Genomic DNA, 19101 nt, shown 5'->3' with positions numbered 1-19101 from the left:
GATCCTGCAAGGTTAGCCCTGCTCAGGACCTTCACGCTATCTCAACGATGAATCCTATTACCTTCCTCTCAGGTAGGCTGGATGATTGCATATACGATATACCTCCACCTCCACTTGTTGTTTTACAAATTGTATTGAAAAGCTTTCTGTGTGCTATTCATCCATGTACTGTAAGAGGGAGTAACAGTGAACCAGTGGTCCCCAAACATTTCGTCTCAAGACCCAAAAGATACATTTAGTGTCTCCCCCGGGACCCAAAATTACAAAATTACTTCATGAATTAACCAATTGAGCCATATTTAAAATGTGTTGTGAGCTTGCAGGTCTGCTTTTTTTCACTATACTCATTTTTTTTAATTTTATTAGTTAAATTATTTTTGAAAATGTCAGCTGACATTTTTATTCAGATTTTTGTACATTCATTTTGTTGGGGGGGGGGGACGACTTGTTTTTATTTGGAAACGTAAAAAAATGAATGGTTATTTGCGACTTGTGTCCCAACCCACTGTTTGGGACACAGTGCCCTGGAGTAATAGCACAAGCAGGAGACTGTTGAACAATGACTGTGCCTCAGGAGTCATCAGCACTCACCCATGAAGTTCACACTCTGTCCCGAGCAACTCAAAGTGAGCATGTAAAAACACTAAAATGGGATGTTATGGGATTTGTTTGCCATTTAGTTAATCAGTTGTAGCTCCGTATACATTTTAAAGCATACAGTCTAAAAAAATCCTACAAAACACAATAAAGCCAAACCATTTCTTCCCCTCAGAGTGGTATAGTACAGTACTTGTGGAGTGTGCAGCACAAAGGAAGAGCCTAGCAGTCATTTTGGCTGTGTCTGGTAGGCCACTGCTTCCAAGGGAAACTGACACATCTTCAGTGCTAACTAAACCCTTAAATTAGTTCAATTAGAACTGAAGTGATGAACGATCTTTGATCTATGTTTTTCAGGAGGTAAGGCATGAAGCTGGCACAGGATCCAATGAACGGAGAAGGAAGTTGGACGAGAACATTTGGGCTCAGGAACAGAAGAGAAAATATTAAATTAAACAATACGTACAGTATTAGTCTAACAACGGTGTGACCTCCCTGTCCAATCTCCAGCTATTGGTAGTAAGTTACTACAGTATGTGTGCAGTTTGTGAACTAGAAAATTGCGCTCCTCGGAGTGCAGATCCGCGCCAGGCCTGGTTGCCTATCCAGGGCCGCAAAATTTGGAAGGCAGTCATAGCCAATTCGAATGGAATCTGCTAAATCTGACTGATACATGTTGATCACATGACTCCAGAGATATTATGTTCCGATTATTGAGTTTTGGACACAGTTTGTAGGAGTAGTGTTTTGAAGAAAAGGTTAAATGGCACAAATGGCCTTCTGTATACTGTATATGTGGAGTTTCGTATGTGGAGTTAGTCATGATCCAATGGCTACTATAGCGCCACCATGAGGCTGATTTGAAACATTTGGGGTGGAGATTCTTCCTTGACCTACTGGCAGTGTGTGTGCAAAGTCTCCTGGCAATAGTAGCCAATTGGAAGGGAATGTGAAAAGATGAAGGTGTGGCCTGTGAAAAGTATGGGTGTGGCCAATATGGGGAGTTGTGACATGATCCAAGAATTTCAGGGGAAAAAGATTTTTAACTGTACAACCTACAGTTCAAGAGCCACCATGAAGACAATTTGAAAAATTTGGGGCAGAGGTTATTCTGCTAAGTTTCACGTTGATCAGTCCAACAGTGCCTGAGATTAGCTGTTCATAGACAGACAGACTCACAGGAGCTAAAACAGAATCCCTCGCTTTCGAGCCTCCTGGCAGGGACAATGAAGCTGCTTCACAAATCACTACTGTATGTGGTGTTCAGTGGTGAAGCTGCCCTACATAGACTGGCTGCTTGAGTACATACTGTAAGTGTGGCAACCGTTTTTCGCCTAATTTGCCTAGATGGAAATTATAATACAAAAGTTCTTCACAAGAACAATGCTGGTGTAAACTCCCGTAACTACCGCATAAAAAAAAAAAAAAGAACAGAAAGGGCATATGCACAGATTTTCAACCTCCAGTTAAAGAAGTAAGCCTTGCCGAGCCATGTGACCCATAGAGCAGGAGCCTATCTCCTGTTTCTGTAGCGTGAGGCAGCTTGATGTACAAGTACACCCCGCAGCCATGATGTACAAGTACATCCCCTGGACATGACGCTAGTCTGTCATAGGGACTTACCCCCCATCCAACCCTTGATACTGAGTGCCAAGCAGGTAGGGGGGTGCAAAAGAAAAAGGATATTGTTGTTCCCAGCGATGTGCAACCTATGTGGTTAAATACTCAAGTGGGTAAGGTCTTCAATCAGCTTTCAAAGTCATAGTATACAGCAGTGTGTGACATTTCTATAAACAGCATGGAGAGGAAACTGTGTCACCTGAATTCAAACCAAATAGGCCAAGGATGTGTGTCTCAGCTTTATACAGTATGTATGTACATGTATATATATATATGTGTGCGTGTGTGCGCGCGCGTGTGTGTGTGTGTGGGGTTATGCAGTACCCGTTGTAACGATGGAGAGAAGCGTCGTGTTATCAGCCCAAATAAAGTCATGTACGACATCAGCGCAAATCGTCACCTGCCTATATATGGAGATACCCATGGGCGTGTTTGCCCAAGTTAAATCCAGTGCAAATCCAGTGCAAATCAACCTAAAACCTAATTGTTTTAGGTAAAACAAATTCTAACAGAAGCAATTAGGCAATGGTTTCTGTTGTGAATGATATCATATGTCCATATATGGAGATTCCCGATGACAGAGAGATGGGGGAGAGGGAGAGAGAGAGACTCTGAAAACATTTTCCTCAAAAACATGGAGGGAGGAAGAACTGATTAAAGTATAATTACAATTTGAAAGAGAGAGGGGAGCTACAACACAAATCAGGCATATGGCACTACAAGACTTCTTGAACATCACAAAGTGTCATTAACTGCAATGTGCTTTTATATTTGCACTATAAGGAAAATGGCAACGATAATCACCACAATGATCTTTTTTTCTTTCTTTTCTTTTTACACGAGCAGTGTCTGTCTGTGACCAGAATTTAAAAGAATGGAGCACTGATGTCACTGCTGTGGATATGGATACATCCTCAGCCCATCATTTTAGGTATAAGCCACTTATACCACTTATGTACTTCGTCGCAAGACAATTAGAGAAAAGAGCTGATCTATAAGCTCACAATGTGCTGCCTTGTGACATGTTGTGAGTTTGTAGATCTGCTATGTTCCGCTTCAGAATTGTTTTTGTTTTTATTTTCACATATAATGACTCACATACCCAAAATAGGGACACCCTGGTCCATAATGAGTGGTTAAAAGGCTGCATTATACAAAGAACTCAAAATGTAAATAAATCCATTAGTGGTGTGACAGTGATTCAGCAGGGAATAATACCCAGTATTTATAGCAACAAGGAGGTCCCACTGTGCATCAGCTTTGATAGACAGTCGGGTGCCTCTCAGGAGCAGGACACAGCAGCAAAACAGGAGCACACGGAACGGTTATAGGCACCAGAAAAAAAGGCCTTGTGCTGAATCGTTCCTTGTTTTACTTCACGTGTATAGTTTGTAGCATTTAACGCATCAAATAAAGTGAAAGAATACGAATTAAATAATAATTCATAACATCTACTATATAGTAATGACACACATACAGTACATACATAGAACCTAGAAATGAACTCTCTCAGTGCCACGCCCCGAGATATCCAGAGTTTTTCCCGAGTACCCTCCCTGCCAGCACGAGAAATCCCGAGTTTTTACTTTTGACTGTGGTTTATTTTTCATGATCACTTTCGCTTCCTGACTCCTTCAGACTCATTGGGTTCCGGTTCTCATTTTTTTCCTGCGGTCATTTTCGGCCAGAATAGGGAAAGTCACAGTTTTTCACACGGTATAAAAAACGAACGGAGAGGTCCACGTCTACTCTCTTTGGTCTGGGTGACGATCAGTCATCGTAGTCGTGTATCACATCGTAATTTAGCCCGATCAACGATTGTCAAAAATGTCAACATCCGGTTATGACCGGATGTGACGTGAGCCTGTTTGGGAGGGGGCGAGTGAGCCAGCGAGGTCATCAATGTGTCGATATGTTGCTCTCTACTGGTAGAACTGTATTATGGGTTTAAAAACCCAATCAGATTTATTTGAATGAAAAATTACAAAATTAAAAAAAAAAAAAAAACGCAAATTGCTGGCACTGGGGGAGTACTTTATGAAAATACTCTTGGCAGTGAAAGAGTTAAAGCTCCAACTCATACCATGGCATAGAGAGAGCAGAGAGAGAGAGAGAGAGAGAGAGAGAGAGAGAGAGAGAGAGAGAGAGAGAGAGCAAGAGAGAGTAGAAACAGGTAAGGGGTTGGGACAACAGTTGTCATAGGTCTCACTTATCTTAATCCTTGGTCTCCCCCCCGCCCCCTGTCTGGACCAGTAAGTCTAGATGTGATTTCATTTTTTTTGTGCTGGGTTACAAGACCATTAGCCTAAGTACTCCAAGGAGAATCTATTCTAATTAAGCACACAGGAGCCATGGCACAGTGTTGCACTTGATTTACACCCCAGTGATTTTACTCCCTTCCTACTGTTGAGTATTCCCTTTGTAAGAACAATTTGTCATCTTGCTCCTGTTGAACCACAAGTGACAAGCCTCACTTTTCACCATTCACTTCAACATGTTCCACCTAAATATGTTGACAACTGATGACGAATTGACCTGAAATATATACTTATGATGTGTACAAAACAGACAAGGCTCTGAGAGCAAACAGTTACACCCTTACTACCTTCCAGGATCTGTATCTAAAGCCTATTGTTATAGCCTATAAGATTTATTTAAATTAAATGTTACATTAAGAACATTATGTATTTTTTTTTAAGAACTGGACCATTTAGAAGTACACTGTACAGTGTAATGTTAGCACTAAATAAATACTTACATATAATAAATATTATTGTGACACATCTTTGTCAGCAATCACAATACACATACTGTAGGTGCTGTTGTATAATACTTATTATAATTGACATATTTGCAGTTGATTATACAATCACCCGTACAGTAAATACAGTACGTGCCGTGTGCAGTAATCTCTAATCTAAAGGCCATTTTAGTCTATTGCTTTTTAATATTTTGGTCCTCAATAAATGTGCTCTGCTCTTTACCGGTTACCTAGTTCAGGTCCATAGCGTATTAGCATTAGTTTTACTTAACGCTTTCTGACCGTACTTATATTTTTGTCATTGACCCGGTTGCACAGTAAAAAATAAAAAATACATTCGCTACTCACCAAAACAAAGACGATCGGGTGTTCTCCTGTGTGTAAAATATTTTTTTTCGGCAGAAAATACAATATACCCACCAGACGGAGAAACTTTTAATCACTCAACTACGCCACCTACAGATTCGGCATTTCTATTGACCAATTAGAGATATTAGAAATATCAGTTACATGGGACCAAACATAATGTTTTAAACACAATCTATCGTCTACTGAACTAGTCTGAACATAATATTAATGACTTCATTAACAGTAACATGATATAGCTTTTAGCATATACTAGTATATGTACCCTCATAGTTTATGTTTATGCTAAATTATTCACGTGATATGTCATGCTACTAAAATAATTTCCTCTGTAATGCAAGTCGGTATGTAAAGCTACCGTTCAGGATTACATTACCTCTACACCGATGTCATTTCAGTCCAGACACATCTCATTTTACTATTGTACTATGCTCCCTTTGGGTGTGGAATTCCAGACGTCCACTGGGCATGTAGCCCTTCTAATGTTCCATCCTCAGCACCACAGAGGATGCTTTATACCTCATGGCTCAATTCCCACTCTGCTCTCCCTTTCTCTCCCATTCCCTCCCTGCTCATACACTCTCATGTGTATAGTGGGTACACACACACACACACACACACACACACACACACACACACACACACACACACACACACACACACAGAGGCCGACTGCACCTATGCACAAGATTGCAGTCGACTGCGCCTCTATTATTGATGAAAAGTATTTGGAAAAGAAGGGCTCTATGTCACTCTTGGTCTTCACCTATAGGCCCAGTTCTTCAAGTCTTAGACCAGTCTTTACTGGAGGGGATGAAACAGACTGACTTTTTAAGTCACCAACAGACCAACAGGGCCCATAGGAGAGGAATAATTCCCACAGCACCCAAATCAAATAAAGCACTACTCTCTTATTGACAAATATACCAAAGTTAAATGGTAGTCTGAGTACAAATGGTTGACGTTTGGCATAATCAGCATATTAATTATAAATAAGAAAATGTCAGATTGATTGGGTCGATATTAAGCCTGGACGCAAAACAAAAAAAGATTAAGCTGTTTGCCAGAGGGAGCGGGGGGGGGGAGGGGGGGGGGGGCTAACTGGGGGGAAGGGGAGGGGTAGATTACTCACCAGGGAGGGAAATGAAGGGGATGAGGCTTAAAGTATGTGCATGTGCAACAGATTCACATTTATGCATAAATGTGATCTACATGGTGACTGGCCGTGTACATAAATAACCTTGGGGCAAATGTGCATGTATGTGTGTGAGTCGGGTGTATCCGTGAGTATGTAAATGGGTGTGGGATCGATCTACTGTAGGCCTATACAGTACGTACACACATGTTCACATTCACATAATGTGGTAAGTATCCTTGTGGGTACTTGCGAAGGTACTGATGTATGTACTTGTCTGTATCACAGTATCCTGCAAGAAATGTAAACAAATGTAAGACTAATGCACATTGTTGCCTCCAAATATTAATTAGCAACTGCTGTGTGCGCATGCGTGCATGTATGTATGTATGTGCATGTGTATATGTATGCACGCATTAAAACAGTGAGTCTGTGTGTGGAATCTGCATGTACTGTACATGTATTATGGTACAGTATGTATGCACGCACATGTACAGTACATGTGCACATAGCTCAACAAGAAACCAATATCAAAAACATTTTCACAGAAGAAAACTAAAACTAAAAGAGGATTTTGCAAGAAAGTATGTTCGTGTAAGAGATCTAAAACATGGTTCACTGTCCCTGTGCCATTATTGAGGGTCTCACTGCTGTTATGGGCAGAAGCATTGTGATTCGCCTGCCAAACCGGATTGTAAAGTTGATTTAAAAATGGTTACGTTTAGGCATGGGTTTGGTTTGGTTTGGTTTGGTTATGTTTAGGGTACGGATGTGGCAGGGACTATCATTGCTGCCCATAATCTGTGATGGGATAAATAATAACTGTGACCTCCAGTCCTACAACCACTCAAAGATTTGTGTCAAAAATGGTTCTCACTGATGTCTGAGTGATCTCAGTTGTGTTTGGGCTCTTTGTGAGAGCTCTTCCCTCAGGCTAGGAGGGTAGGCTATTTATAGTAGGATGATTGTTGTTGCTGTTATGGGACAGTGTGTCCTACTTACACTAGGAGCGGATATAATGGTAAAGTACGTGTTGATGTGACAGCTCACATAGGGAAGAAATCGTCCTTGAGATATCCGGACACGTACTGCTACTCAAGGTGCTGGTCTGACAGACAGATGGCTGCTGTATAGCCACCAACCACACTTGGTCTACAGTACATACAAACAAGACATTGTGACTGAATGCCACATCATTTGTCTGGTTTTTAGATGTGACTCACAGTCAGATCAGGAACAAATTGCTAATTATTAACAATAATTACTAACAACTAATTTGTGTTCAAGTTGTGGCAGCTGGCGGGTGGTGTCTGTCTGTAGCACACTTCACACCGCATTGTCAGCCCAATTATGGACATGCCTGACATCAGCGTAAATCGGTACGTCACATGCCCATTATATGGAGATACACGTAGATGTATGTGGACCTCTGGTGTTCTATGGAACATTGTGGGTGTCAGTGATGAGAAGAGAGAACAATAAAGTTCTCCTCTCACCAGAGCTCTCGGCTGTCCCTTAAAAAATCCCTCAGGGTTAGAGAGTTATATGGCCCCAAAGCTGCAGTGAAGGTTCACAGTAAAACTCTTCAGCCAATAATAATGAGAGATTATATATACTGTACTTACTGTATCAGCAAAGGAGAAATGGTTCAAATGAGTACACACACACACACACACACAGAAAATGGAAGCCACAGACATGCACACACACAGTACAGTACAGAGACACACACATGTCTACAGGTATTTGGTGTTAAGAATCAGTAAACATTGCATTGCATGTGTAGTAGTCAGTTTGAGACATAAATTAGCTGCCCAAAGGAAAGACCTGACATCAATCCTGACATCATTTAGTTACAAATGACAACTTGAATATCAGAAAAAAAAGCAGTTGTCAAGGATTTGAAGCGGCTATCTATCTCCAATAAATAAATTCCATTCGAAAATTTTAACCACAATTTAACCATGTCCTTACGTCACCATGGCAACTACAAACTAACAATGAATGTTGCACTGATACAGCATACTGTACATCTAAAGGAGGCCGCTGTGCACAGCACAAATGAGCAAATACTTCTGAATCAACAACTACCGAGCAAAATGACAGCTGTTGAACACTTAGAGAAACACGGATGAATGGACTTTCAAGTCCAGGTAAGCTCAAACAATGTTAACAACAAAAACAACAAACAAGCCTTCGTTAAATTTCATTGTTTATCTATTTGAACAATGTCTTCCAGTTTTAAGGTCTACAGTAAGTCCTTAATGATGCAAACATGCTTGGAGGTAGTAGAAAGGAAATGTTGAACAGAGAGAGACAAGAGAACGCCTTACTTTAAGAGGATATAATTGGACATAATGGTGAATATGGAACAGCAGGTGCTTAAAGCCTATTGAATAAGAATAGCGCATGGAGTACCGCAGGCTAGATAAAGATACTCTCAGAGAGGTTTGTTTGAAGATGTACACCAACAGACACGTTGTTTCCTGTGTGTTAGTTCTATCTCAATCTGGGAACCCATCGCCAAATAAAAAAGGAAAAGCAGCGCCCTCTGCTGTTTTTTACTCTTTCACTTGGCTCTGGGGGGGGGCTCAATGAAGCACCTGTGCGCAAGGAAACCAGGGTTTTGGTCTGCCTTCAGCCTTTCACTTCTGGTGGTGCGACTATGTTTTCATTCCCACTAATAATATTTCTACACGGAACACTAAGACCACTTCTCCCAGAGAACATGGATCGTTTTGGTTATAGGCCCACTTGTTTCTATGATGAAAGAGCAAGTTAAAATGTGAATATCTTTCCGTGCTTTTGTCTGCTCCGAGGACGCTATTGTTAAATGAGTTTCCGTTTGTTTTTAGTGGGAAGCGAGAGCACAGACAGTAAATCCCGCCCACTACATTTGATTGGGTAAAGCGCGACCTGCTTCCTGATCTGAAGGCACGCCCACTTATAGGCCAGTGCGTACACGTTATGACGAACCCCCCCCGACAGATTCAAGCGGAGAGCAGAATCTGTTCTTGAGAGATTAGATCTAAATGAAAATATACAGTATATATATATATATATATATCAAAAATACAGCTCCTCACACAGGAAAGGAGGAAGCCATTGTTTTTTCATGGTGTGCACTACATAGCACTGATGGTGTACAACCATCACTTTCACTGTTTCAGAGTGTTGACTATAGATACCTGTTCCAGAATAGCGTTGATTCTGTCCACCTCACAGTCGATGAGGAAACGTTTCTCCTGCCGGCGATCCATCTCTTCAATGATGCGTCTGTACTCTGTGGGGTCCACAATGTTCCCCACTGAGCGCGCTGTCACCTGCCAGTTATTAGCCACAGCTGACTCCATGATGGCCTGGAGGATTGAGAAACCTGAGGAGGACAAGGAGTGTTCAGTCACATATCGCACCATGGGGCCATTGTTGTAGTCACGTCATAAAGAAAAGCTCCAAGGATTATACAGGGTGTTTCTAACACAATGTTCAGTTTTTCAACACTGAAAGAATACATGAAGAAAATCAACAATAAAGATTGACCAGCGTTTTGGGTTATCAGTATTAATTTTAGTCGCTGATCCATTTAGACATGGTTGGATCATTTATCTATCTGTACAGTCTGGCTAAAACTGAAGCCTGCAGCCGGCTGTCTGTTTTTGGATAATTGTCTTGACATTGTGCTAGAGACATCCAAGCTAACGGTTGTGTTTAGTGACATGAAACAAAATGTAAACAAGGAAATGCCATTATTGAAAACAAGGAAAATATTCTCAAACTTATGGATGACTTACTCCGCATCCATTACTTCCAGTATTTTAGTCAATGTGGTATTTCAATATTATAACTAGAAAAGTGCACTCCTCGGAGCACAGATCTCTGTCAGGCTGAGCTGCCTACCCAGGACAGTGTCAGTTGTGGGGTGCAGCCGTCAGGACACGAGGAAGCTGCAAGGGCAAATATTTTGTATGACAGATGGTGCAACTATTTGTATTTGTGTGGGCAGAAGTGAAAGCGCTTTAGGAGGTATAATCTCTCAAACACAAATTGTGTTCAAGTAAAATATACTTGAATTTTACATTCTTTTGTACATGTACTGTGTCTTTGGAGCACTTTGCTCATCTGAATTATGCCCTTTAAATATGAGCAAGAATACCAAAATACTTTTGTGGTTCTTGTTAAAATGCTTAAGTTCCATTCCAAAAAACATCCATGAAAATGTTAAATGAAGCTTAATGCCTCAAGGATGTCCACTTAGTGTAATTTTGTTCAAATTCCATGATCGTGGCAGTGACTGGGCTTCACAGAAATAATCCACCAGTGCCTGGGAGCTGGCAAGAGCTATTTAATTTCATATGATTTCATTTAGACTTTTAATGTTCTGGCTGTCTCACTGTGTGAATAATGAATTAATCTGATTCATTCAAATCTCAGCTGTGGGGAATATTTGATTTCCCTACAATGTCTGGGTGAAACGTACAGGATTTTAAAAACACAGTTTGGATGATCAGGCTGAAGTGACAGAAAATTAATTGAATGGGACAGTGGCAGAATGTGGCCAAGTTGTGATGAATGTTAAACTTCTGCAACCATAACAACTACATCATCATAATTTCATCAACTCTGGCTTCATTTATTTATAATTTGTCTATACTTTTTGTAAATCATATTTCTTCACTCTCCAAAAAATGGACTGGACCTTTGATCAATATGCCAATGAATTCTGAGAATATTTGAAACTGATGTTTTTTTGTAATGTTTACAAACATTAAAACACAACAGAACTGTCTTTTATATTAATGGGTTACATAAAGAAGGAATCAGAGGGTTTGTCAAATCCCCATTTATGTGGTCCACCAAGTCAATACAGCATTGTGGCTTTAAGGCTTTCAAAAGGAATAAGAATTAACTATAGGATGAAATGCATTCATGAAAACTGAGTCATTATCAGTGCAATGACCCTTTAAAGGGCAAGAGCCTAATCACAATGTGAATATTATCTAATAACACTGTGCAGTGCGATAAATACAAAATAAAAATGTGGAGCTCATCAACCAAAGAGAGCATGAAAGAGAGCATGAACAGACAACATGAATCAGAAATTTGCATATTTCCATTATCTGCCAAGCGATGTGCAGAATGTCTCTGAAACATGCTGCTTTACGTACTATCAACCTAGACAGAAAAGAACATGCAGTCAGTGATAGTACATGATCCCATAGACACCGAACACACAATAGATTACTAGACTATTGCTTATTCTAGCCAGTGATACAATTGCTGATTGAATAAAATGATGAATATGAGTACTGACGCTGAATATTACATTGAAGTAGATGAAGCTTGGCCATCAGTAGCACAGTAGCTACAGTATGCGAAACCCTGTTTCAGTACAGCAAACCTGTTACCACTGGAAAGGAATTCTCTGAGAGCAGTATTTTAGAGAAGCCATACCGGGTTACTAATCTTGTCATCGATTTATTGTACATTGTGACAAAGTAGTGTAGAGTAAAATATGTTCCTTTGGGTTGTATATCATTGTAAGAGGCTGCAGAGTACCTTAAACCAATGGTTATGAGGCTTGAGTATTAAAAAATAAAGAGTTTCATTTCTCCTTATTTATTGTTAATTTTGTGGAGCAGTCACAAAACCGTTTTAACTCATTGACTGCCATTGATGAGTATACTCGTCATTTGACCCATGGCTCACACCTCCATTCACTCCTCATGTGGTGTTTTCAGTGGTTTACGCTAGAGGGCGCTGTTCCGCAGCCTGTGAATCATGATGATGATGATGATGATGAAGAGCACAGCCAAAGATCACGTGATCACAACAAAATGGAGCTGGTTTCGTTTAGTATTATAGGATTTATAAAAAAAATCTCTGCTTTCTGTTGCTTTTTGGCTAAAACAAGCTACATTAAACGGCCCATAACTATGGAATGGATTATCGCAGCGGCACAATTTCATTCTCCGATTCTCCGAGACCCCCTACGTCTTTTAAAGCGATCGGCGGGTGGATCGTTGTGAAGAAAAAATTTCAATGATTTTTCAAAGGTTACTGAAAACGCTCGGAATCGCTGGCAAGGGCAGCTATAGACGATGTTTTAACTCTGGCAGTCACTCAGTTCATATTTGTTTTCTATATATTTTTAATTCATACAGTATTATATTTCACTGTAGAAGTGGAAACCGAAATCTATAACTGGCAATGGCAGCAGTGGGTCATATACGTACTTATATTCAGATATCACAATTTTAATTAGCTTCCATATCTAATTCCATTCAGCCATTCCAATCCATGTTTGTATTAACAACACATTGACTGCCATGGACGTAATATTACGTCATCTCAAATCCAACACTTGACCGCCAATGACGTAATATTACGTCATCTGGTGTTTTTAGTGATTACGCTAGAATCTATGAATGATGCCTTGACTTCGAGAGAGTACACCCGGAAATGACGTCATCTAAAACATTTTCACCCCGTCCGCTACAATGTTATCAGATTTATAAAAAATATTTATCTTGGATTTCTTTTCGAGGCATGTTGTCCGCAGACATTAGTCAAACAAGATATGGCTTTAAAAACAATAGTGCAGCTCTGCATACTTCTCCAGATGGACCATATTCACACGGCGGCCCCTGTGGGTTGGGGTTTCCCGACCCCCTGAGCATAAGAACAAAATGACATTTTGACCAGGTAAATATGGTCAATAAGCCGCTCAAAAACCAGACGTAACTGGGAGAGAATAGAGATGAGCATGTCTGCATGTTTAATACTCAATAATACATTAACACATTGACTGCCAATCGCGTAGATCTACGCGAACCTATTTAAAGCCGCAGCGTGCCAATCGCGTAGATCTACGCGAACTGCCGGTTCGCGTTGATATCACCAAAAATGCACTTTCGGAATTTTTTGATCCATTTCCGGTTCCGGTTTGACCACCGGAAAAAGAATTATTTGGGATCCGGTTTTGCCGATCCCGTCGGCCCTCGTTCTAATGACGAAACTGAAACTCCATTTTCTCCTTGTAGTTTTTTCTCCTCGCATATCACTGTTTAACGTAAACCGTTCTAACTACAACAATGGAGCTCCGTTTGACACGTGGTTTTCACTGGTAGATTCAGTGAGATGTCGCCGAATGCCGATGTATACAAACAGTGCACAGCTCAATCTTACGGATTTTAACAAGGTCTATGGCGACGTGAAAAAAACAAAAAAACAACAATAACACGTTGGCACTGGTGGTGAGTACATTATGAGATTAACGTCTGGCATGGAATGTGTTAATAACAGGCTATGTGCGTTGCATAGTCCCTCTAATGACATATAATAATATGAGGCTTTTGTTGTCTGGCTGAAGAGTCTAGGGCTGATTCCATCATTGGCCAGCATCTTTAAGTCACACAGACAGACACATTCATCAGATATCATGAGATGATATCGTGATCAGAATATTGTACAGTCTATGTCTGGTAGCACAAAGGAAATTGAAGGGAAAAAAAGAAGAAAAACCAGATGGTGAATATCTGCTATTTTTTCATATTCTGAGACATGATGTTGTATAGTGTAAGCTGAAATTACCCCCCCCCCCCCCCCCCACCACCACGAACAAATGTTTTGTCACTATGCTAAGCAGCATGCTTCAGATTTCCACCTTTATACAAGCTTGTCAGGGAAAAATGTGGGTGCACAATGATAATACAATATAATATTATTAAAACATTGCTAGATAACGTCTAAACTACAAAAAAGTCATTCAATGTTCTTTAACTTCAATAACTATAATTTGAATGAAAAATATGATACACAAACATACTAGTATCACATGTCATCCAAAGTCAATAGCGAATGTTAGTGCTGTAATAATAGTGAAGTACTGTATGTGTTACCATTCTGTGGGAAAACTACAAAAATCAATGACCTTTGGTTCAAGAGTTTTAGTTGACTCTGTAAACAGATGGTGCCTAGCGAAGAAGCCGACAGGTCAACCATCCATAGCATTTTATACAGCTGATTATACAGGACAAGCCTGAAAATCTAAACTCGTTCCAAAATTGGAGCATATTGTTACTTGGCAGTGTAGAGAATGCATTTTTTTGCAGGAAAAATTAATTAATTAATTCTCAGTGAAAGTCATTAAAGGGATATTTCACTTTCAAAAAAACTTTTGCTCATTTTATCGTCTACTCAGGCTTTTGTGAACCCCCCAGACAGTTTTTAAGTTGCTTGATTCAGTATTTAGATATTTTATATTCATTGTATCAGACACGCCCCCTTCCTATACAAAACCATTGTAACTTCAAACTCCATTTTAACCATGTTAGATTCATCAAAAACACCCGTCCTTGGTTTTGGTGATTCATACCGCCCCACTAATACGTGAGGGGGCCGTGTTTTTTCAATTTCTTTTTTCATTTATTTTTAATATTTTTTTGGGAAAATGAAGAAAATAAAATACAATAAAAAAATAAAATAAAATAAATGAAAAAATGAATCGGAAAAACACGGCCCCCTCACGCATTAGGAGGGCAGGGTGAGTCACCAGAACCAAGGACGGGTGTTTTCGATGAATTTAACATGGTTAAAATGGAGTTTGAAGTTACAATGGGTTTGTATAGGAAGGGGGCGTGTCTGATAAAATGAATATCAAATATCTAAATACTGAATCGAGCAAGTTAAAAACTGTCTGGGGGGTTCACAAAAGCCTGAGCAGACGATAAAATGAGCAAAAGTTTTTTTGAAAGTGAAATAACCCTTTAAGTCCATGAGTCAGTCCTTCACTCATGTGGTGGTGCTCTATTCCAGTGGTTCTCCAACCTGTGGGTTGGGGACGTCCCCACATGATTTTGGGGGGGAATCCAGATGACAGTGAAGAGACTATTTAAGGACTTTTAAGACCTTTTCAATACCTAAAAAAAAGAAGAAAAAAGGCAATGCATTACTGCATCAAAAGTAATCTACAAACTATACTATAGAAAATGGTCTAACACTGGCCAAATTGTCAAATAAAATAAGAAACAGGCTCACAAAGCTCACACAGCTTGTAGATCGGCTATTTTCACAATATTTATCTGTGGAACCTAATGCCTCAACTCCTACAATTCCAAGTGCTTGTCAGGGTGGGGGGGTCCCCAGTTCAAATATGATTATTTTGGGGGGCCACGGCCTGAAAAGGTTGAGAACCACTAGCTGCTCTATTCAACATGCATGACCTCTCATTGTGCATTATCAGTGTTTTTGTTGTCGTTATAAACAGGGACGATTAGCCTGAAAGACAGTGACTTGTGATAGAGATCAATATGTCATTTAACATCGCTAATGTGCAATCACCAAGTACAATAAATTACAATACAAAGTGATTAGGTTGGCTTTGTACCTTTGAAACCGTACAATAGGCTCAGCACCTCCACTGTTTAATATGATGGATTTGGTGATTTCTTTGAATCATGGTATGACTCAGCAGTCCTACGCATTCAATCATAAAATGTCTCAGTCCAACAAATACAGTATTTTTATGATATACTGTATTTGGGAACCTTTAACACACTCTCTCTCCCACTCACACAATATACCCAAGGCCATGATGAAACTAAGTGAGTAAATGGCAAGCATACAACAGCTTTATCACCACACACCACTGCCTAGTACATTGATGTACTGACAATCCAAATAATGTGGTTGTTTTAGAATTGTACCCTTAAACCATAGCACTAATACTGCTACCGTCAGGGGTATCACTCATACAATGTTCATCCACCCTAAACAATACAGGCACTCACATTTTAGATAAAAGTGTTATCTAAAGGACATGTTGTTAACCACTTTCAACATGGTGTTCCTTTTTTATGTCGTTATTCTCAACATTTTTCAAATATTTTCAAAGATAGGGAAAATAGAAGAGCTACAAGCTAACAATGTGTGGAAAAACAAGGTTTGGGAACCCCTGATTTAAGTTATCGTGTTCACACAGTTGACTTTGCACCCTATAGCTTGCTTTGTTGTCCCCTGTGTCTTGGGCAGTAGCTCACCTGAATGCTGAGCACTGACCATATTCACATGGCAGCCATTTTTCTTTTACATCATGACGCTCTGTGAATGTGGTCAATGGCGTGCAGTGCACTGCAGTCTTGACTGTAACTCAGTTGCTCCTCCCCCTCCCTGAAGATGGTGGCCTCTTTAAAACGCTCCTGCAGGCATCTGACCTACAGTATGTTGCTGTGATAGGTCGCCTGAAGCTCAGTGTACCACCGGGGGGAATTTGGACAAGACAAGACTGAACCTATTTTAGAAGAAGCTCTAAAACTCTTGAAGCCCAAAAGCAGTTCTGCAGAGGGGCAGAACATCAATAGTGGTGACATAGAAAGCTATGTGTGTGAGGCAAGCGCATGCTAAATAAAGGTATTCAGGCTGAGAAATGGCAGTGCAGCAACAAATTTAAGGACAATTCTTCCATCAACAACTCCCAGTCGCAATGCGGCATGCGACTCCCTTTTCAACGTCAGCTCCCTTTAACTCCTGATTTTAAATGCAAAGAAACATCAGCCAACAGGACACTTTCATACATTTGCACTCCTCCAGTCTTCTCTCTCGCTGCCACTTCACTGATTTTGAAGACACACCTCATACTTGTACAGTATGCATATTTTATTATGCTAACTTTCAGAGCTAAATGTTTCCATGTTGCCTTCTTGGAGACAGATGAAGGTAAGAGGTATAGTGTCAAATAACACAAAATTATGAATACTGTATGGGTTCTACTGAGGCGAGCATCTCTAGTTATTCACACATCACTAGATATTTTACTCTGACCAGCTGTAAAGAGCATGGAGCTGGTTGATTCTTAGGGCATTGGCTATTCTCATTTTACCATATCTGTTAAAGCTACAATCTGTAGGTTTGATGTCTCACCCGCTGGAGAGAGATCATTGGAATAATCATTGGAATGATGTCCATCAAATGGGGGGAATAAAGATGGTGGTGCATCTGGTGTTCAATCCACTATGTTTAAAAAAACATTGAAATTGTCAGGGGCAAAATGTCTCAATTAAAGAGTACAGAGTCTTGGTTAAAAATATGTACAGCTTGGTTAAAATATATATATATTTTATTAAATTAAAACACGTCTGGGATTTCTTTAAACAAACATAAAATGGCCTTGCATCTTGTGCGAACTGTGCAGCATGTATTCGATCAATCCATTTCATAATGCAGAAAGAGTACTGTTCTAATGGATGACCCTCAAAGGAAGTGTTCTAAAATAGATGAGAGGCATCTGAGAGACATTTGGGCCATGGTATAAACAGAACAGCGCTTAATCAAGCAGAGAAGATTTCTATAAGTCACCCGATTCCACATTAAGTTGTAGGGTTACAGAAGATATGGCAAACTGAGACCTGAGCGGAAGTAAATGATAATAATGATAGCTCCAAAAGTCATAAAGCTTGTAACATTTGGTGCATCTCGCAGTGCTTGGCCCTGTGTGCTATTTATTGTATTCTGGTGAAGGAGAGAGGCACAAAGGCTTTGCTGACTCCATCATTCTTTCCCCCAGCCTACGCCTCCATGCTGTTTTCAATTCTATTGAACTTTGTGGTTTTTCTTCTGTGAGGAGCTGACACCAGAACGCACAGCAACAGAGAGGAGAAACCTTCACTTTGTCCTCTACCATGGCTTACTGTATGTGACTGTAAAATCATGACAGAAAATGACTATGATCACATGGAGGATGAAGGTTTTATCAGAAAACATACATAATGTATAGGGGTGTGCCGATACACTAATTTCACGAAACGATACAATACGATATTGGGCTCACAACTTCGATACGATTTCGATACGATACGCACTTTTTTATTATGAAAATATATGGGGGAGAAAAAAAGCAAATGCAAACAAATAATTCTGTTTTTGCATTATTCAGACATGCAAACTTGTAGCTTTTCAGCTACAATAGCCATTTTGAATCCAAATAGGGCAATAGTGTGACACCTGACCCCCCAAAAAAAAACATGTTGTCACCCTTTTCACCTCTTATTATTATTGTAAAAAAAAAAGAAAAAAAAAAACGTGTTTTTTTTTTTCAAAACGATATTTTTTTTTTCTCCAAAACGATACATATCGTCACAAAAACGTATCGCGATATATCGCGGGACGATATATCGGCACACCCCTATAACATACGTTTTATTGTCAAGAACAGCAGAGAGAAATGGAAAAGATGAGTATTAATGGAATATTAATAAGAGTAAATAACATTGCAAATTGCAATTAATATTGCAGTTGGTGTGCTGCCTGTTTTGTTCTATCAAAAATGATGCAGTATTTTAGGGTTTCATTGAACCTCCATCTTACTGTCAAAAACAAAGGAGATGATCATGGACTAAAGGAGACTGCAGGGAGCACCCCCACCCTCTGTGTCCACATCACAGAACACCTGGACTGATCACATCATGTGGCCACGGCTGTCAGAGTGGCAAGACAACGGCTCCTCTTCGTCCACAGACTGAAGAGGTTTGGCTTGGACTCCATGGTACTCTTCAACTTCTACAGGTGCACGATAGAGAGTGCCCTAACTCACTGCATGGTAAAGAAGATGCTCAAAACACCACTGCCA

General features: G+C 40.0%; 1 protein-coding gene across 1 annotated transcript in view; it reads right to left on the bottom strand.

The window, feature by feature from the left end:
* gria3a (glutamate receptor, ionotropic, AMPA 3a) overlaps positions 1-19101 on the bottom strand; it is an 84314-nt gene that overhangs the window by 40360 nt on the left and 24853 nt on the right. The window contains exon 4 of the mRNA XM_080435313.1: positions 9668-9855. Coding sequence (XP_080291439.1) covers positions 9668-9855 — 188 coding nt within the window. The remainder of the gene's footprint in view (positions 1-9667; positions 9856-19101) is intronic.

Source organism: Gymnoscopelus braueri (assembly GCF_963280865.1).
Source record: "Gymnoscopelus braueri genome assembly, chromosome: 8".
Classification (NCBI taxonomy): domain Eukaryota; kingdom Metazoa; phylum Chordata; class Actinopteri; order Myctophiformes; family Myctophidae; genus Gymnoscopelus; species Gymnoscopelus braueri.
This window is presented reverse-complemented; position numbering and strand designations above follow the sequence as displayed.